The sequence below is a fragment of the Rhinoraja longicauda genome, chromosome 31 (genome assembly GCF_053455715.1).
Source record: "Rhinoraja longicauda isolate Sanriku21f chromosome 31, sRhiLon1.1, whole genome shotgun sequence".
In the NCBI taxonomy this organism is placed as follows: Eukaryota; Metazoa; Chordata; class Chondrichthyes; order Rajiformes; family Arhynchobatidae; genus Rhinoraja; species Rhinoraja longicauda.
Window position 1 is genome coordinate 17,404,711 of NC_135983.1, and position 22,066 is coordinate 17,426,776.

General features: G+C 42.6%; 1 protein-coding gene across 8 annotated transcripts in view; it reads left to right on the top strand.

Annotated features, from left to right (window-relative positions):
* Nucleotides 1–22,066, top strand: part of LOC144608490 (potassium channel subfamily T member 1-like) — a 291,806-nt gene that overhangs the window by 179,271 nt on the left and 90,469 nt on the right. For all 8 annotated transcript variants that reach the window (XM_078426315.1, XM_078426319.1, XM_078426320.1 and 5 more), the window contains 4 exons: nucleotides 11,433–11,613; nucleotides 12,542–12,706; nucleotides 17,000–17,136; nucleotides 19,701–19,764. In XM_078426315.1, the coding sequence (XP_078282441.1) occupies nucleotides 11,433–11,613; nucleotides 12,542–12,706; nucleotides 17,000–17,136; nucleotides 19,701–19,764 (547 nt within the window). The remainder of the gene's footprint in view (nucleotides 1–11,432; nucleotides 11,614–12,541; nucleotides 12,707–16,999; nucleotides 17,137–19,700; nucleotides 19,765–22,066) is intronic.

Genomic DNA, 22,066 nt, shown 5'->3' on the forward strand with positions numbered 1-22,066 from the left:
ACCCCTTGATCCCTTTAGCAAAAAGGGCCACATCTAACTCCCTCTTAAATATAGCCAATGAACTGGCCTCAACTACCTTCTGTGGCAGAGAATTCCACAGACTCACCACTCTGTGTGAAGAAATGTTTTCTCATCTCGGTCCTAAAAGACTTCCCCCTTATCCTTAAGCTGTGACCCCTGGTTCTGGACTCCCCCAACATCGGGAACAATCTTCCCGCATCTAGCCTCTCCAACCCCTTAAGAATTTTATATGTTTCTATAAGATCCCCCCTCAGTCTTCTAAATTCCAGCGAGTACAAGCCCAGTCTATCCAGTCTTTCCTCATATGAAAGTCCCGCCATCCCAGGGATCAATCTGGTGAACCTTCTCTGTACTCCCTCTAAGGCAAGAACATCTTTCCTCAGGTTTGAAGACCAAAACTGCACACAATACTCCAGGTGCGGTCTCACCAAGGCCCTGTACAACTGCAGCAGAACCTCCCTGCTCCTAAACTCAAATCCTCTTGCTATGAATGCCAACATACCATTCGCTTTCTTCACTGCCTGCTGCACCTGCATGCTTGCTTTCAATGACTGGTGCACCATGACACCCAGGTCACGTTGCATCTCCCCTTCTCCCAATCGGTCACCATTCAGGTAATACTCTGCTTTCCTGTTCTTGCCGCCAAAGTGGATAACCTCACATTTATTCACATTATATTGCATCTGCCATGCATTTGCCCACTCGCCTAATCTATCCAAGTCACTCTGCAGCCTCCTAGCATCCTCCTCGCAGCTAACACTGCCACCCAGCTTCGTGTCATCCGCAAACTTAGAGATGTTGCATTCAATTCCCTCGTCCAAATCATTAATATACACTGTAAATAACTGGGGTCCCAGCACTGAGCCTTGCGGTACCCCACTAGTCACTGCCTGCCATTCTGAAAAGGACCCGTTTATTCCTACTCTTTGCTTCCTGTCCACCAACCAATTTTCTATCCACCTCAACACTGAACCCTCAATACCGTGTGCTTTAAGTTTGCACACCAATCTCCTATGTGGGACCTTGTCGAAGGCCTTCTGAAAGTCCAGATATAACACATCGACTGGTTCTCCCTTATCCACTCTACTAGTTACATCCTCGAAAAATTCTATAAGATTCGTCAGACATGATTTGCCTTTGGTAAATCCATGCTGACTTTGTCCGATGATTTCACCACTTTCCAAATGTGATGCTATCACATCTTTAATAACTGACTCGCATTTTCCCCAGTATCGATGTTAGGCTAACTGGTCTATAATTCCCCGTTTTCTCTCTCCCTCCCTTTTTAAAAAGTGGGGTTACATTAGCTTAAAAAGTGGGGTTATATTAGCTTAAAAAGTGGGGTTACAATAGTCAATTAAAACCCTGCATTGATATTAAATCACAAGCAAATGTGGGCTTCTCAGTTCAATGTGCATTTGGGTCACTTAGTTTAATATATTCCCATACAACGTCAGTTTGAATCGAGTACAAATGATTTAAAGCAAGGACAGCTCACACTAACAACAAAAGATGATAAAAATGATTATTTTTAATGTGAACATGTGCAAAAAGCTTGAATGTTGAAAATAGCTGCATATTAAATCTAACCCCTAAGAATTAAAGGTTAGGAGTCTGGTGCTCAAAACCAGGAACAATCAAAACATGGTGGGCACAGCTTTAGCCGTATTGGTGACGCTTCCTCAATTCTTTTATACTTCCATCAACCTTCTGAGGTGAAATCTGTGTTAACTTTCCCATTATTAGTGAATTCATAGCTTTTGTAATGAGTCATCTTCTAGTAGTAAGGTTGCTTCTAAGGTTGCTTCTCCTTCCTGCCACAGTACAAAGTAAATATACAATTGATATTGGGAATGCAGTTTCCTTGCAAAATAAATTGTTATTCTCTTTTGTTAAAATGCGCCTTACGCCTTCCTATGACCGAGCTTTTTGTCACTGTCATGAATGTTCCTTCTGTGCCTAACTTTCAACTGAAAATTATTGCATTGAATAATTGAGTCTTTGGCACACAGAATGAAGCTATTCAGCCCATCCAGCCTGTGCTTGCTTCAAGTAGAGCAATCCAGTTAACGTCAATCTCCTGCTCTTTCTCAAGTGGTTTTCTCTCAGATGTTTCTCAAGCTTCCTTTAATAGTACTGATTAATTCTGCTTCCACCAGCCTGAGCTCCAGAACATAATGAATCACTGTTTACAAAAAGAACAATTTCCTCAAACCCTTTGCACAAAATTTTAAATCCCTACTCTCTGATCTACCAACTCCCCATTAACGGGAGCAGGTTCTTTGCAATGAAACAAAAAAGAAGTGATAAATCTCCCCTTGGTATTTTTGTTCAGAGGAAGGAAACCCACTAGCTTCTCCAATCGAACCTTCTAACTGATTGAAGTTGAGTCATTGAAATGTTTCGAACATTTTAGTGTTATAAGCACCACATAAATGGCATTTTTAAAAATAGATATCTTTTCGCCATTTAATTTTATTTCTAAGCAGCCAAAATGACTTGAGCAAATTATTTCAGGATTTTTTTCTGAAACTTGAAGCAACAGCCTGTTGTTAGTTTGGAACGACAATCAACGAGAAACTGGCCAAGTGGCGGCACATTGATACGATCACAGCAAAAGCCCATCAATGCCTCTACTTCTTGTGAAGATTGAGGAGATTCGACATGTCACCCAATAGTCTATCGAACTTCTACACGTAGAGAGCCTCCTAACTGGTTGCATCATGACCTCGATCACACCCAGGAATAAAGTGGAATACCCAGGATGAAGGAGGCTGTAGAGAGTGGTGGACTCTGCCTATCGCCGATACTGACTTCATCACCATCAAGGGGATCGACAGGAGGCAGTATGGCAGCCCCAATATCATCAATGACCCACACCACCCTGGCCATGCTCTTATCTCACTATTTCCTTAGGGAAGTAGGTACAGGAGCCTGAAAACCATGATCTCCAGGTTCAAGGACAGCTTTTTCTCAGCAACCATCAGGCTCTTGAACACTAACTTCAGTAACTATGCTGTTCTTTTGACTTTGGTTTGGTTGCACTACTGGCTTTGGTTTCACCCTATTATGGTCTGGTTACCTAGTATCACTGATCATTAATTTATTGTATTAATGATTATTGTACATCTATGTGTGTGTTAATCCATTAATGGGCCTGTAAAGTAGCAGCTGGTAAGAATTACTTAGTTCCATTGCCGATGTACATGACAATTAAATATACTTGAATCTTGTCACTAAAAGGGCAGCGTTTCTGGAGTTTGCTCAACCCTGTGCTCAGTTGTATTAAAATCAATGGGACTAAATATTGGGCAGAGCATGTGGCAGGAATAATATTCATCATTCACAATGATGCTTGTCTAAATTTCTACTCCGTTGAGCCAGGAAAACAATAATGGTTGTTTATGCTTGGCTTGGTCATTGCAATAAAATATCACGTAGGTTTGTGAAGTCCATTCCCTCCTGTTGTTAAGAAGGATCCTTGTTAAGTCATGAAGTGTTTGCATGTTAAATTCTCAGTAGTCTGACTTGCTGCATATAAAAGGAAAAACTTAGGATATCCATATCAGTCTGAACACGGGCTGGATCAGTGGCCTTTGGACCTTATTGACCCACTTAAGTCCTCAACAAAACACAAGGGTCAGGCAGTGGCAGTAATGGACAGATCATGATTTGCCAATAGAAGAGTTTCACCCAAAACATTACCTGTCCTTTCCCACCACAGAGGCTGCCTGACCCGCTGAGTTCATCCAGCATTTTGTGTTTTGTTCAAGATTCTAGCATTTGCTGTTGCTTGTGCCGACCAAAATCCTCACTTGTATTCTAAACAGCTGCTGCCCCTTGAAGAGGGAATTGAAGTTTGTGACTTAATGCTTAATTGCTGCTGTTTGTGTTAAAAACAATTCTTTACCAACATGAGGTAAATATCAAGTGATAGAAATTTCCATGGTAGAAAATTAGACTTGAATGTTTGCAGTTGCCCTCAGGCACTTTGTACAATAGAAAGCTGATAAAGAATAGATGCAGCTGCAGTTTATGCAATTTAAAACTTTTAATTTGTATATGTGTAATATCTAAAGATATATAATAAAATAGAGTCCTGCACATAGCTCAGTTACAAAATGACATAGAAGTCTAAAATTTTGTTATGAGGGGCAATTTCTTCACACAGTGGGTGGGGTGGGGTGTATATGGAATGAGCTTCCAAAAAAAGTTGTTGAAAAGGGTAGAATTATGACTCTCAAAATATTTAGATAGATATATAGATAGGAAGGATTTACAGGGATATGGGCGAAATATAAGCAAATGGAGTTAGCCCAAAATGCACAACTCGGGATGAAAGGTCTGTTTCCACCTGTATAGTTGTGTGATTTTATAAACACCAACTAGTGGACCTCTTTCTAATTTGGAGTACTGAAACACCAGTTTCTGCTAAAATACATTATTAAGAGTAAAAGGAAAGTCATAATTGGGCTCGGAGAGCTTAGCAGTAACACCAGATATATTAGTGATTCCCTCCTCTAACAAGGAATCCTAACATCTTTTTGTGTCCAACATACTTTTTCAAATTGCTGATCGTGTACATATTCTCTGCAGAATTCCTTGCATTGAGTGGTGATTATAACTTGGAAGGACTTAATTGACTGCAACACTCTTTGGAGTGTCCAAAGAATACAAAGTGTGCCAGAGAAATGCAAAGATAGGTCAAAAATACTGGAGTAACTCAGCGGGTCAGGCAGCAGCTCCGGAGAAAAAGATAGTGAAGTTCCAGGTTGGGACCCTTCTTCAGACTGAAAAAATGTCCTGATCCGAAACATCACCCATCCTTTTTCTCCAGAGAAGTTGCCTGACACACTGAGTTACTCCAACACTTTGTGTCTATCTTCAGTATAAATCAGTATCTGCAGTTCCTTTCTACACAGAGAAATGTGATTTTAAAAATATATTGTCAGGCTAGAAAAACTAATGTTTCTACATGCGTTGTCTTCCAAATTTTGATTTCAAGGTTGCCTTATTTCTTATATGTCTGCTTTGTTAGTGTGAGCACAAATGAATTGACATGGTTTCTACATCAAGTAAAAATTTCGCATATTTATTCTGTTATTATGCTGTGTTGCATAATAAAATAAAATAAAAGGCAGATGGACCAAATATAGATTGGTTCCCGCCAGATATGAGCAAAGCTTCCAGATGCTTCCTGACATCTTTGACGAACGTTGGAGCTGATAATTTATTCCCAGGACATCAAAAATGTTACAAATAACAACAGTTTCAAAGGTGAAGGGTTCAGAAAGCCTTGGTGCCAAAAAAAGTACTGCACTGACATCAAGATTATAGCAACTTGGCTGAGACTTCTAGTTACAAGGAACAGTTGAGAAATCTGTGGCTTGATAATAGGCCACTGGAGAGGTTGAAAATGTGCTGAGATTTATACTGATCTTTGGAGAGATTTTAATATTATTTAGAATTGAAATAATTCTATCTATAGCAATATTATAAACAACATAGAGTAGTACAGGTAGACTCAAAATGCTGGAGTAACTCAACGGGACAGGCAGCATCTCTGGAGAGAAGGAATGGGTGACGTTTCGGGTCGAGACCCTTCAGACTTACAACAGGAACAGACCCTTCGGCTTAACGTCTGTGTCGGACACTCCTAGATAAACTAATCCCTCTCTCCTGTATGCACCTATCACTTGTCATGCTGTGTTCCACTCCCAGCTGGTGGGAATCTGAAGGTGGCAAATCTGTGGAATTTATTGCTACAGAAGGCTGTAGAGGCCTAAGCTCATCACATTTCTCCAAAGATCAGTGTAAATTTCAGCACATTCTCAAGCTCTCCAGTGGCCTATTTGTCCGCATTTGGTCCATATCCCTCTAAACCTTATCCTATCCATGTACATGACCAAATGTCTTCTAACTGTTGTTATTGTACCTGTCTCAACTACGTCCTCTGACCCATATACCCACATCCCTCTGTTCCTATTAACTCTTTCATCTCTCAGCTGATAAAACCTAAGGCCACCTGTTCTTGATTCCTTTAACCTGTGAAAAAGAGCCTGCACTTTCACCTATCCCCGTGACGATTTTAAATATCATAACAAGATAACTCCTCATCCTCTGGCATTCCAAGGAATGTACGTGGATCATGTGAAGGCAGATGAGATTAGTTTATCTTGGCATCATGGTTGGCATAAACATTGTGGACCGATGGCTCTTTTCATGTGTTGCATTGTGCTATGTTCTGTGAATAAGGCCCTAGCCTGCCTAATTTATCCCTGTAGCTCAGGCCCTTGAGTCCTGGCAACAAGCTATTAAATCTTCACCATTTCCAGCTAAATGACCTCCTTCCTATAGCAGGGTGACCAGCTTTGTGCATTACATTTCATCTGTTAAAGATCCAACAGCACAATGTATCAAACAGTGCTGATAGATATGCTTTATTTAATCAGTATTACTGAACTCGAGAATAATAGTCTCATTGCTGTGTCAGAACAACTGCTGTAAGCTGCTCATGTGCCAAAGATCACTGCATCGTTTGTTTTGAGACACAGGGACATTTTGGCAAAGATGATGAGGGGTACAATATAAATATAGGCAGATAGATTTTTCATGAATATATTCTTTCTGTCAATTTTTAAACAGATCTGTGTCATTTCAACTCCTTCTGAGAAAGCTCCTGTAGAGCAGAACTGTTAATTACTGTCATATTGATGGTGATGTGTGTTTTTCTTTATTACAGTGCACGAACATCACAGGAAATATCTAGGTGACTGCAATTGTACAGTTACTACCCATTTCGGAGTGATTAATGTAATTTTACTTAGTTTTAAATGGTTTGTCTTAGCTGTACGTTCTCCTAATTGCCGTCAAATGGCCCACACTTGGGCTTGCAATTTGACATTTCTAAATCTATTTACAGGATGGCAAGGACTATTTCAGGTGAATCCAAAAGCACAAATTTTACAGAACCCTCTCAATGATACGTTTTTTATATTATTCTTTTTATCACAAGGTGGTGGTTCCGTGAGGCTTTGAATTTGTGAGTCAGAGACCGGTGCTGTAAACATCCACCGCCTGATAGTTCAGCATTCCAGGTGGTTCAACAGCTGGCTCACCAGATGCTGATGCCCGTTTAGCCCACTACACATTATGTTGCACACTATTAAATGTTCAGAGGCTGCGAAAATATAGCCAGACCTTCATAGCCGTTTCGATTGTGGAACTGGTGGGCGTTCAAGTATTCCCTCGATTTAACAAACGGCTTGGATTAACATAACATTAAGCAAACTTTCATAAATCATTGAAATGGATATATTGATACGGTGTAGTCTTGTATGCAGAGAATGGCCCACAATTTATCACAACAAAATTTGATTGGTAAATCAAGGGATCAATGGTGCAGTCAATGGCAGAACAGCAAGCATTTGTAAACAGAGGATCTCTTCGATGTTGGGTTTACAGCATGCAGTGAATTCATTGCAGGATGTGTGAGCGCAAACTCATTTGTACAGCCTGTGGAAGAGTAGGACATTGCTATAAGGCACTCCCCTTAAACTCACCAGGGACTTGGTTCTTACACTTTCTTTCATCTCACCGAGATCCCAATTCCTGCACTCCCTTGAATCTCACAGAATTTTGTTTCCCACACTTCCTACTGGGTTTGTCGGGGAATTTATAAATCTACCATGTAACATCGTTTAAAAAGGAAAGTGAGTTAGGTGTGTTTTGGAGTATGATTTGGACTCATTTCCATCAGCCAAAATAAATCCACTTTCCCAGCACTGCTCAAGCCCCGAGCTTGGTGGATTAACAATGTTTACCTGTACTTTCTTGATGTACTGTAGAATCTCTCTTTGGTATCACAAAATGCTGGAGTCATTCAGCGGGTCAGGCAGCATCTCAGGAGAGAAGGAATGGGTGAGGTTTCGGGTCGAGACCCTTCTTCAGACTGCAGGTTAAATATTGTAAGGTGAGGTGACTGCTGATTTATAACGTGCAATGGCAGTGTGGAAATTATGCTTGCTTGAGAGAAAAAAAGATTGCTGTTATGAGAAGGTGATGGAATTTATTTGGCCAAATGAGCTGATTAATTTGGATTTTTGTGAATGATCAATTCGCATGGCTTTTCCTGTATAATGCGATTAGTTCATAGCTAACTGACTGAGGAGGGGAACTATATTTTACCGCTAGTAATATGAAGTGCACTTGAGTGGTTAATTGAGATCCTCAGAGAGATCTACTTTGTCGTTCAGTGACGCTGACTCCTCACATCAGAGACACTTGGAACTAGATATGCTAGAATGCTGCATAGAACAGTGCTGAAGTAACTTAGCAGGTCAGGCGGCAGCTCTAGACGACACTTTTAGGTGATATAGACCAAGTGGACCCATTGGGCCCAAACCCCTCCTGCATTGGTGCAGCACCCTCCCCTCCCCCCTTCCCCCCTCCACTCCCCCTCCTCCCTCCCTCCCTCCTCCCTCCCTCCCTCCTCCCTCCCTCCCTCCTCCCTCCTCCCTCCCTCCTCCCCTCCCTCCCCTTCCCCTCCCCCCAACTCCAACCCCCTCAACCCTCCTTATCCCCCTCCCTCCCTCCCTCCCTCCCCCCCTCCACCCCCTCCCTCCATAGGAGAGAGATTTACATTTTAAAATGTGAATAACTTTAAAAATATATCACCGATTTCATTGAAACCTTCCATTAGCACCGAAGGGACGACGGTGAGCAAGGTGGGCCTAAAATTGTCATGCTTTCGTGTACCATTTTGGCTGTAGTTCAGGAACAAACAAACAAACAAATGAGAGTTTTAGTATATAGATTTCAAGTTAGGTCATTTCTTCAGACTCTCATGTCACAGCAGTTGGATGATGTTTCGGGTCGAGACCCTTTGCAGACCAGTCAGGGGAAAGGGAAATGAGGGATATAGACAGTGATGTAGAGAGAAATAGAACAAATGAATGAAAGATATGCGAAAAAGTTACGAAGATAAAGGAAGCAGGCTATCGTTAGCTGTTTGCTAGCTGAGAATGGAAACCTGGTGCGACTTGGGTGGGGGAGGGATGGAGTGGGAGGGAGTGTGGGGGTTACTTGAAGTTCCAGCCTTCTGCTTGGGTTGGTGATACTGTTGCAGTTATCGAAATGTTCTTTGAGTTGTTAAGTTGAGGGATCAATGTAATACTTTTACAAAGCAATCAGGCAAGCACCGGGTTTGATTTCCAGCTCATTATAACAAGACCTATTCTTTGAGAGCAGTACAAGCACTTTTGAGTAAACCCAAAGTAGAAACCAAACACAAGTGTCTGAGCTGACAAACTCGGGAACTTACCTTGTGATAAATGCAGGCTGCCTCGACTTATTTGGTGCCCCAAGTAACACTTCACTGGTGCACTGTAAAGGTCAGGAATAGCTCAAGTGAGGAGCTGCCCCCTTTTGCAGAGCGCAGGGGTACGGCTGGAGAGTTGTTGCATTACAACTACAGATAACCAGGTTCAACCCTGACCACTGGTGCTGTCTGTGTGAAGTCCCTCTGACGGCTGTGTGGATTTTCTCAGGGAACTCGGTTTCCTTCTATATCCCCAAACCTGCTGGCTGGTAGACTAATTGCCGTGAATATGAGTAGTATAAACTTGTCAAGTCAAGATAGTTTAATTGTCATATGTACCAACAATGCAATTCTTACTTACAGCAGTTTAATAGGCCTGTTCATGCAATACACAAAGGCAATGTACAAAATTCAATAAACTAATCATTGTAATACTTATGCAAAAAAATGTAATGAAACCAAAAACAGTCCATAGAAATTAATAGTTGCTGAGGTTGGTGGTATGTCATGTTTAAGAGCTGTACGGTTGCTGGGAAGAAGCTGCTCTTGAGCCTGATGGTCACGGTTTTTAGGCTCCTGTACCACCTTACTAAAGGTAGCAGCGTGATGAGAGCATGGCCAGGGTGGTGCCAGTCTTTGATATCGGCTGCCTTTTTGAATCAGCACCTCCTGTATCTCCCTTCGATGGTGGCAAGGTCAGTGATGAACCAGGCATTAAAACTACAATGTGTTAGAGTTGGATTGGTGCAGAAAATGGGTGCGCTGGTCAGTGCAGACTCAGTGGGCTGCCTCTGCGAAGTCTCCCTCTTTGTCACAGACGAACTGCAGCTTTTGCATCCACTCAGGGGAGAGGCATTCGGCTGCAGTGCAGGGCTCTTAGAAATGCTGGTATTCATCGAGAGCACTGCTATCTTTACAGACCTCTTCCAGTTGTTGCCTCTTCTCTCAGATGACCTTCTCCAGTTAAATAAAAAGTCTCATTATGCAATTTTGGCAATGCCGTTTTTTTGAGCACCGTGCAAACCAATTTCTTGACCCCGATCTCATCTTCCACTTTGGAAATAGCCAGTGTGATGGCTTTAAACCATGTGTACGACTGCAAGCAACAAAGGAGTAGAGAAGAAATGACTCAAAAGTCACGCCCTGGAGGCAATGATAATATTGTTCCAAATTTTGCTCTCTGTGGTAAGGAAATGGCATTTGGCATTTACCTTGCAGACAGCTACCCATAGAGCTTTTGTGAGCCTGTCAGCAGAGATTTCCTTCAAACTGATGTATTTTCCAATGCAGTTCTCTCTGCGTGTAATCTATGGTGTCTGAATAGAAAGTTTTGTGAAGGATAAATAAAATTGCAGAGTCCTTACTGAGACTCTCAGACTGTGTGAGAAAGTATAAATTGTACTTAAATGACATACGTTTTCGGATCAGGAAACACAGCCTGGATTAATGGTCTGATAAAAGGAAATGAGGAAAATGTATCTCGGTCAATATCTCCAACACTTTTTTAGAAAGAGGTTGAAACTCCATGGATATTAAAAAATCATTTTCAAGGCAAGGAGACTGTCATTTACCACACTATTTAAAAAGTCTGAAAATATAGACAGGTCTTGGTAGCTGTATTGTATGTGGGGCTAGCGGGCAAATTCAAGCATCTCTTGATTTACAAAAGGCTGGCATTAACGTGACATTTAGCAAACCTCCATAAATCAGAGGCTGAGTAAAATGGGTATTTTGATATGGTGTTGTGGGCAGAGTGTTCCACAATATATTGCAATAAAAATAGATATATAAATCATGGATATCATTGCTGCAGAGTTAATGGTAATACAGCAAACATTTGTAAACAGTGGAACTCCTCTGTATTTACATCATGCAGTGAATTAATTGCAGGATTTGTGAGTGAAAGCTCAAATGTGCAGCCTGTTGGAAGAATGGGGCATTTCTTAGTGCAAAACCTCCAGTTTTACATTTCCAATTGTTATTTGACTATTCTGGAGATTATAAGTGTTCCTGCATTTAAGCTTTGCTGTTATTCTCATTGTGTATTATACGGTCACGATGTTAACCTTTACTAATTCTGTTGATATTCCAGAGCCTGTGGAATCCAGCATTTGGAGAGAGCGGGAGACAATCTGTCATTTTTCAATTCTCTCTACTTCTGCGTTGTCACCTTCTCTACAGTTGGATTTGGGGATGTGACTCCACAGATCTGGCCTTCACAACTCCTTGTGGTCATCATGATATGCGTTGCTTTGGTGGTATTGCCTCTCCAGGTATGTTGTTTATCTGGCCAATGGAACTGATATATATATATATCTGCTATTAACTTATTTATTGACCATATCTGTGTATGTGTTGGAGAGTTTCCACCAGGTAAGCAGCAAGTTAGTCTCATGAAAACTAAACAGAAAATGCTGGTAACGCTCAGCAGGTCAGGCAGCATCTACGGAAAGCAAAACCATTGATGTTCCCTTCTTGTATGCACTAAGGGCAATCTCAGAGTTACATTTCTCTCCAGGTGGGACCGGGTTCCAGTCTACTTCAGTAGCTCAGCAGGAGGTTTGCTGAAACAGGCCAATTGGATTGGCAACGCAATGTGTAAGGAATTAACGAGGATATATTCTTGGTGAGGAGCAATGTGATTTATGGTGCTGCGTCAAAAAACTAAATTGCCCAGAAGTCCAATGTTGCCACCTCGCAAAGAGGTGCCATCACGTTTGTGATCATTGATTGCGAGGAGTTGTTTGGCAACAACAGGGAAAATGGTGTTAGGATTTACAAATTGGTATGGTCTGGATGCCTGTTAGAACATCGCTTGCTGCAAGATTTCTTCAATATAAGCAAATCTTATACAATTCTACATGAAATTGAAGCAAAGACGATGTTACTATATAGGGTTACTATATTACCATGAACTCTTCAGTCTGAAGAAGGGTCTCGACCCGAAACGTTGCCCATTCCTTCTCTCCTGAGATGCTGCCTGACCTGCTGAGTTACTCCAGCATTTTGTGAATAAATACCTTCGATTTGTACCAGCATCTGCAGTTATTTTCTTTTACTATATAGGGAAATGCCAGTGTGTACAGTGACTGCTTAGACAATGTCATTGCCTCTTCTGATTTGTGTCATTGAAGAGGTTAGTGAAAGGCATTAGCTGGGTAATTTGCTCTGTCACAGACATTATTTTCTTTCTTGCCCTAGTTTGAAGAGCTTGTTTACCTGTGGATGGAAAGGCAGAAGTCTGGTGGGAATTACAGTCGGCATCGAGCACAGACAGAGAAACACGTTGTGCTCTGTGTCAGCTCCTTAAAAATCGACCTGCTGATGGACTTCCTCAATGAATTCTATGCTCATCCCAGGCTGCAGGTAAAATTTGACATTGGCTTTGGGTGCAAATGCGTAGCCAAGAGTTTACAGTTAATCTTGAGTCAATCAGACATGTGGTGGTGTCCAATGGAATGCACCTGCTTTGTGCAATACTCCTGAAATGAGATTGCTTAAAATAACTGTCAGGATCTTCAGTCAGGTAGTGGGAGGTTCAATAATGTAAATGGCATCCTGGATGGTGGTTCAAAACCAGTTGGAAAACCCCTTGACATCAGGTCAAGACTTGCTCCCCAGCTTAACTGGTTGACAAAGCTGCAAACATAAAGCAGTGCAGTGCAGGATCAGACTGGAGCGACTAGGCTTGATTACACTGGAATTTAGAAGGATGAGAGGGGATCTTATCGAAACATATAAGATTATTAAACGGTTGGACACGTTAGAGGCTGGAAACACGTTCGCAATGTTGGGGGAGTCCAGAACCAGGGGCCACAGTTTAAGAATAAGGGGTAGGCCATTTAGAACAAAGATGAGGAAAAACCTATTCAGTCAGAGAGTTGTAAATCTGTGGAATTCTCTGCCTCAGAAGGCAGTGGAGGCCAATTCTCTGAATGCTTTCAAGAGAGAGCTAGATAGAGCTCTTAAAGATAGCGGAGTCAGGGGGTATTGGAAGAAGGCATGAATGGGGTACTGATTGAGAATGATCAGCCATGATCACATTGAATGGTGGTGCTGGCTCAAAGGGCCGAATGGCCTACTCCTGCACCTATTGTCTATTAACCCTTCAGCCCACAACATAATGCCAAGACCAATTATTATCTGCCTGTGCATGATCCATATCCTTCCATTCCCTGCATATCCATGTGCCTATCCAAAAGTCTCTCACCTTAAAGCTATGCCCTCTACTACATGACATTTCCACCCTGGGGAAAAAGGTTCTGACTGTCTACCCAGCTATGTTTCTCATAAATTATGTACTTCTATCAAGTCTCCCCTCAACATCTAGTGTTCCAGAGAAAACAGAGTTTGTCTCCCTGTAGCAAACAACATACCCTAACCTAGGCATAATTCTTGCAAACCTCCTCTGCACACTCACTAAAGCCTCCACATCCTTCCCATATACTGACGACCAGAACTGCACACAATTCTCCAAACGCGGCCTAACCAAAGTTCCATCAAGCTGCGAAATCAAAAGAAACTAAATAAATATTTAAACAATGAAAAATATAAATCACGTAAAACTAAAATACATAAATTTTTGTAAAAGCTAAAACAATTGAAAGAAGCTTTTTTCTCCCATGTCCGAAAGATGGTCTGGTGATACAAGTGACTACTGTAAATTATCCTTTGGTATATTTAAAAGATATTTGGACAGGTACATGGATAAGAAAGTTTAAGGGGATATGGGCCAAACATGGACAGGGGGACTGGCGAAAATGGGGCATTTTGGTTGGTGTGGACAAGTTGGGCTGAAGGACCTGTTTCCGTGCTGTATGAATCTAGGTATGAGAAAAACAAAAGGGGAGTTAATGAGCATGTGAAGGAGAAAATAGGTTGAAAGGGGATAGGGGATTATGGAGGGGTGAATGGTATTAAGCTGATTGCTCCTTTGGATAATCTCCTTTGGGAGTTGGCATGGACCAATGGGTCAAGAGACATTGTATAAATTCAAGCCCTTCTTGCTAAATTACATGGAAAAGCAGGTTTTCATGCAGCATTTCATTGAATGAAAGGTACAGCTTGGAAACAGGCCCTTCACCCCAATGAGCACGCTGAGCATTATTTGCCCATTCTCACATGATCTATGTTATTCCACTTTCCATTCCACTGCTTGCACACCAGAGGCAATTTACTGAGGCCAATTAATCTACTAACCCACACGTCCTTGGGGTGTAGGAAGAAACCAGAGCACCCGGAGGAAAGCTATGGTCCAGGTAGAACGTGCAATCTCCACGCAGGCAACACCTGGTGTCGGGATCGAACCTGGGCCTCTGGCGCTGTGAGGCAGCAGCTCTACCAGCAGTGCTGCCCTGATGATATTTGCCAAACCTTTGGGGGGAAAAAAAACCAGTTCCAGCTTCAGTTTGTTTTCCCCCTGAAATAATTCTCAAAAGATATGAATTTGTTTTGAGTTGACTCCAGGTTTTCTCCACTAAGCATTTTCAGAAATGTATTTGGGGAAAGGCTTGAACAGTGCAAGGAGCAACAAAGGCAGGAAGTGAAGAATAAAAAATAAATGTAAGGGTTGTTTTAGCCATGGGAAAGAACCTTATCAACAGAAGCAGACCAAAAAACTCTCAAGTAGATTTTCAGATAATCTTTAACTGCTTGATATTTGAAAGGAATATTGAGATTGATACTCCCAATTTAATTTGGAAAGCAGTCAGGAATTTTCTAACGATGGGAAGCAAACTTTGATTTCTGACTGAAATTAGGAATAAGAAAACGCTCAGCCTTCTCTCCTCAATACTCTTGGTTCACGCTAATGCTCTACGAGGATAATTTTGTGTTGCGAAGCCATACAATGTGGACTCTACATCCCTCATCAGTTGAGAGAGTCAGAGAATCATTCAGCATGGAAACTGGCCCTTCAACCCAACTCGTCCATGCTGCCCATGGTGTCATAGAAACACAGAAAATAGGTGCAGGAGGAGACCATTTGGCCCTTCGATCCAGCACCGCCATTCATTGTGATCATGGATGATCATCCACAATCAGTAACCTGTGCCCAACTTCTCCCCATATCCCTTGATTCCACTCCCCCCCCCCCCCCCCCCCCCAGAGCTCTATCTAACTCACTCTTAAATTCATCCAGTGATTTGGCCTCCACTGCCCTCTGTGGCAAACAATTCCACAAATTCACAACCCTCTGGGTGAAAAAGTTCCTTCTCACCTTAGTTTTAAATGGCCTCCCCTTTATTCTAAGACTGTGGCCCCTGGTTCTGGACTCCCCCAACATTGGGAACATTTTTCCTGCATCTAGCTTGTCCAGTCCTTTTATAATTATATATATCTCTATAAGGTCCCCTCTCATCCTTCTAAACTTCAGTGAATACAAGCCTAGTCTTTTCAATCTTTCCTCATATGACAGTCCCGCCATCCCAGGGATCAATCTCATGAACCTGTCATCCTGACCCAGTCCCATTTGCCTGCATTTGGGCCATATCCCTCTAAACCTTTTCTCTCCAAGTACTAGTCAAAACGTCCTGTACAAGTTGTATTACTGTCACTTCCTCTGGCAGCTCATTCCATATGCCCACCGCCCTCTGGTTGATCTGCCCCAGGCTTCATCTCATTTTCTGTGCCAGTATCCCATAGCCCTCAGTTTCCTGATCCTTCAAAACTGTACCTCCTTCTTCAACTGCCCCTGCTGATCTAGCCTCTGCAGCTCTGGAGGGCACAGATATAGACCCTTCAGCCCAATTCACTCGTCCATGCCATCCGAAATGCCCCATGCCGACCAAAGCTTGTCCCATTTGCCCATGTGAAGAATTTCTGAGACTCACCACCTTCTGCAAGAAGAAATTCCTATGCACCTCATTTATAAATTACCACCTCCTGATCTTGTAACAATGTCTCCACATTCAAGATGGATCGACCTCAACAGTGGAAGCATCTTGGCATCTACGCGTGGATCATATCAATTTTTCAATATGATCACTTCTCAATTCTTCTATACTTCTGACAATCTAGATGCAATTCCTTCAACTGCCTCTGATGGGACAATTATCTCATGAGTTGCACCAGTAAATCGTTTCCATGATCAATGAGGCATCTACCCCTGGGGCTGTAATGACCACTTTGGTGATGCACACTATGTTAGGGGAGACCTGATAGAAGCATATAAAACTATGAGTGGCATAGAAAGGGTAAACAGTCAGAACCCCTTTCCCCAGGCTGGAAATGTCCAATACTGGAGCGCATAACTTTAAGGCAAGATGGGCAAAGTTTTAAGTGGAAGTGCAGGGCAATTCATTTACACAGAGGGTGATGGGTGCCAGGAACACACTGTTAGGGGTGGAGGTGGAGGCAGATATGATAGTAATGTTTAAGAAGCTTTTAATTAGGAGCGTAGATATGGAGGGATATGGCTCACATGCAGGCGGAGGAGATTAGTTTATCTTGGCATCATGTTCGGTACACACAAAGGCCCTGTTCCCTTGCTGTAATGTTCTATGTGAATAAAATTAATATATCTTTAATTATGCAAGGATGAAAGATTATTATTTAAAGTTAAGTGTGCTTGATCTGTGTGCATTGTTAATTTGTGCTCATTTAACCCTATTTGGTTATACTGTGTTGAGAAGGTGGTGCTGTATCTACTTTCTGTTGCAGGATTACTATGTGGTCATCCTGTGTCCAACTGAGATGGATCTCCAGGTGCGCAGAGTGTTGCAGATTCCTCTCTGGTCCCAGCGGGTCATTTACCTGCAGGGGTCTGCATTGAAAGACCAAGATCTCATGAGAGCCAAGTAAGTCAAATTGCCCACATCAATGTGGCATGCTTCTGTATCTAAAACGGGAGGGAGAAACCCCTTATGATACCTCGGGATTATTAACTTGGTGACTGTTCAATGTGTCTGATTCATCTACCATGTCAGGCAGTGAGTTAGAGTCCATGTTAGCTGTGTGACTGTTTTCATAGCTACCAGTGTGTTGTCCAACAAAGTCAATTTACCCAAGGGAAAAAAGCTCAATTTAAACAGTGTGGTCAACTGAACTGAAGACGAAAACTACACAACTCTCCCATTAAATGTTGGGCCACGCAGTGGTGGAGCTGGCAGAGTTGCTCTTGCTTAGTACAGGTGTCAGAGGTTATGGGGAGAAGGCAGGAGAATGGGGTTAGGAGGGAGAGATAGATCAGCCATGATTGAATGGCGGAATGGACTTGATGGGCCAAAAGGCCTAATTCTACTCCTATTCCTTATGACCTTATGAGCTGCTGCCTCACAGTGCCAGTGTCCCGGGTGTTGGCTGTGTGGAGTTTGCACATTCTCCTTGTAACTGCATGAGTTTTCTCTGGGTGCTCTGCCCCCCCCCCCCCCCCCCCACATTGCAAAAATGTATGGATTTGTAGGATAATTGGCCTCTGTAAATTGCCCCTAATGTGTAGGGAACGAATGAGAAAGTGGGATAACATAGAATTAGAGTGAATTGGTTATCGATGGTCAGCGAAGGGCTTGTTTCCAAGCTGTATCTCAGAAAACCCTAGGGTAATTTCTCCAGAAGAGTACAATGATGTTGGGGGATAGTTATAAACAGTTATGTACATGAACTAAATCCCACCTTCAGCAGTGTGGTCACCACCCTCCAGTCAATGGGTGAATTACTCCATCATCCCTGCCCTGCCTGACAGAACTGTGGCCACAATATTCACCCATTATGAGACATACAATACAGATTTATTCCTTGGCGAACTTTGGCTTTGTCGGGCTTTGCTTTCAGATCAATATTTGTTGCACGTCCCTTTAAAAGATGGTCTTGTTGAACATGCGGTGCTCTTGGATTTGGAAATTAAGTTCACAACTAACCAAATTAAATGTATTATTCTAAACTATTTTCTGATATGGATCGATGAAGGCACATCTCGTATCAATTTGAAACTCGATTCTAAGTGGTGGTAAGTGACTGATAGACTTTGGTGGATTATGTGAAAGAATGCACAATTTTTTTTTAAACTCAGTAAACGTTTCCAATAGTTCCAGGAGCTCGTGAACACCAGAACGATATCTCCGCAAGATTAACATGGGAATGCCCTGAGAACATGCATAGAGTTGGTGGGTCAAAGGATCATAGGAAAATACGAGGCGCATTGTCTCACGTGGAACACAGAACATAGAGCAGTGCAGCACAGCAACAGGCCCTTGAACCTACATTGTCTATGCCGAACATGATGCCAAATTAAACTAATCTTTACCTGCACGTAATCCACAACCCTAGTCTATTCCCTGCAGATCTATGTGCCTATCTAAAAGCCACTTAAGTGCCACTATCATATCTACCTCCACCACATCTCTAGGCAGTGTGTTTCAGGTACCCACCATTCCCTGTGGGGAAAAAAATACTTGTCCCGCACATCTCCTTTAAACTTTGACCCTCTCTGCTTAAAGTTATGCCTGCCAGTCCTTGACATTTCCACCCTGTTTATAAAGGTTCTGACTGTCTACCCTATCGATGCTACTCATGATTTTATATGCTTCTATCAGGTTTCCCCTCGTCTCCAGAGAAAATAATCCAAGTTTATCAAACCTCTCCTTTTAGGTAATAACCTCCAATCCAGACAGCATCCTGGTAAATTTCTTCTCTCTACCCTTTCCAAAGCCTCCACATCCTTCTTGCAATGGGGCAATGAGATTTGCACACAATACTCCAAATGCAACCCAACCAAAGTCCTATAAAGCTGCTGCAAGACTTCCTGACTCTCATCCTCATTGAGGCAAGAGATGAATGCAGGCAAGAGGAGCAGTCAACCCCTCCAGTCTGCTCGTGTCACTGCTAATTTACACTTCAAATCAATTTGTTGTATTCATTTCCATAATCCTCAATACATATTTGACCAAACTCTATCAGTTGAAAGTTCCCCGTGTTCCATGCACCAGTGCTTCTCGGGGGAAGGAACAAAATTCCACAAATCTTTATATTAAATTCCCATTTCCCTTTCCAAATAACATGATTGTAATAAGAAAGTTGTGTTCCCTTGCTCCTGGTTTCCCATCCCACCAATGATCCCTCCGCTTGTTCGACCAAATTGTGCTTTCAACCTTCAATGCACCAGGGAATTTGATGCAGCTTATGCATGCAGGAAAATAGAATTGGTAAACAAGGAGAAATCATCCAAAAATAACGTGAGAGCTGGAGCAGAATGAAAGGTCGCTGTGCCCTTGATGTTGGAAGGTGAGGAGGTTGGTTTAACTATTCTCCTCTGCTTGCCCGTGATCCGTATCTCTCCACTCCTTAGGGGGGGTTGGTACAGGTGTATCGCAGGGTTATGGAATAATTAAATGGCCAACGTGCTTGATGTCTTCCCTTGTCACAGGATGGATGACGCAGAAGCCTGTTTCATTCTGAGCAGCCGCAATGAAGCGGACCGTACAGCAGCGGTACGGTAAACCCAACAGTCAACTGGGAGGGGGGTTGTGGGGAGGGGGGGGGTGTGGGGAGGGGGGTTGTGGGGAGGGGGGGGGCTTAATACTATGGTTGCCTTGGTAAAAGGAAAACTCTACCATAAGTTCGATGTTCTGAGATCAAGCTGATATTTCATCTTGTGTCCTCTAAATCAAGAGTAGAACACGATCGCTAACTCTAGAAGACATATAGAAACTTCATAAGGAGACTTTCTGTCACCAACTCAGTACCACACGTGTGTTTCGCATGTCTAATTCTTTAATAATCGAATTTGTTGCAAAAATAATGAAAACAAACACAGTTAATATCTTGTGTGTAAGAAAGAACTGCAGATGCTGGTTTAAATCGACAAAATGCTGGAGTAACTCAGGCAGCATCTCTGGAGAGAAAGCAAGGGTGACGTTTCGGGTCGAGACCCTTCTTCAGACTGATGGAATGGGTAACGTTTCAGGTCGAGACCCTTCTTCGGTCTGAAGAAGGGCCTCGACCTGAAACGTCACACATTCCTTCTCTCCAGAGATGCTGCCTGTCCCGCTGAGTTACTCCAGCATTTTATGTCGTACACTTAATATCCCTATGATTTTTCTCCCAAGTTACGGCCAGATAATTCATCTTTAGTACCTGCAAACTCTACATCAATCCTGCACAATTGGCATTGAGGGAAACATTTTGTACAGGTGCCCCATTCGTTGCCTTTTCATGTTCCCATTTGGTAACTGATTGTTATTTTTGAATATCAATGATTAATTTTCAGGATTATCATGCGAGTTGATTTTAAATTAAATGAGCGATGAAACTAAATAGCTTCCATTTGTACTGGAACAAGGATTTTTACTCCTGCTCTCCCCAGCCCTTGTCGTACTGAACAAGGATAACATTTCATCCATTATGTCCTCAGAATGCGAAGGTCGTTGGCGGCATTCCTTTGACCCTGTGAAATAATGTCCTGGATGTTGCTGGCACTGTCCACATCTGGAATTATTGTCCTTCAGGGCCCCAAGCTCACACTTAGGAAGGACAGATCTGGATAAGTTATTGAACTGCCCAAACCATAGACCAGTTAGTCTGACATCAGTGGTGGGGAAGATGCTGGAGTCAATTATAAAAGACGAAATTGCTGAGCATTTGGATAGCAGTAACGGGATCATTCCGAGTCAGCATGGATTTACGAAGGGGAAATCATGCTTGACAAATCTACTGGAATTTTTTGAGGATGTAACTAGGAAAATTGACAAGGGAGAGTCAGTGGATGTGGTGTACCTCGACTTTCAGAAAGCCTTCGACAAGGTCCCACATAGGAGATTAGTGGGCAAAATTAGGGCACATGGTATTGGGGGTAGGGTACTGACATGGATAGAAAATTGGTTGACAGACAGAAAGCAAAGAGTGGGGATAAATGGGTCCCTTTCGGAATGGCAGGCAGTGACCAGTGGGGTACCGCAAGGTTCGGTGCTGGGACCCCAGCTATTTACGATGTACATTAATGACTTAGACGAAGGGATTAAAAGTACCATTAGCAAATTTGCAGATGATACTAAGTTGGGGGGTAGTGTGAATTGTGAGGAAGATGCAATAAGGCTGCAGGGTGACTTGGACAGGTTGTGTGAGTGGGCGGATACATGGCAGATGCAGTTTAATGTAGATAAGTGTGAGGTTATTCACTTTGGAAGTAAGAATAGAAAGGCAGATTATTATCTGAATGGTGTCAAGTTAGGAGGAGGGGGAGTTCAACGAGATCTGGGTGTCCTAGTGCATCAGTCAATGAAAGGAAGCATGCAGGTACAGCAGGCAGTGAAGAAAGCCAATGGAATGTTGGCCTTCGTAACAAGAGGAGTTGAGTATAGGAGCAAAGAGGTCCTTCTACAGTTGTACCGGGCCCTGGTGAGACCGCACCTGGAGTACTGTGTGCAGTTTTGGTCTCCAAATTTGAGGAAGGATATTCTTGCTATGGAGGGCGTGCAGCGTAGGTTCACTAGGTTAATTCCCGGAATGGCGGGACTGTCGTATGTTGAAAGGCTGGAGCGATTGGGCTTGTATACACTGGAATTTAGAAGGATGAGGGGGGATCTTATTGAAACATATAAGATAATTAGGGGATTGGACACATTAGAGGCAGATAACATATTCCCAATGTTGGGGGAGTCCAGAACAAGGGGCCACAGTTTAAGAATAAGGGGTAGGCCATTTAGAACGGAGATGAGGAAAACCTTTTCAGTCAGAGGGTGGTGAAGGAGTGGAATTCTCTGCCTCAGAAGGCAGTGGAGGCCAGTTCGTTGG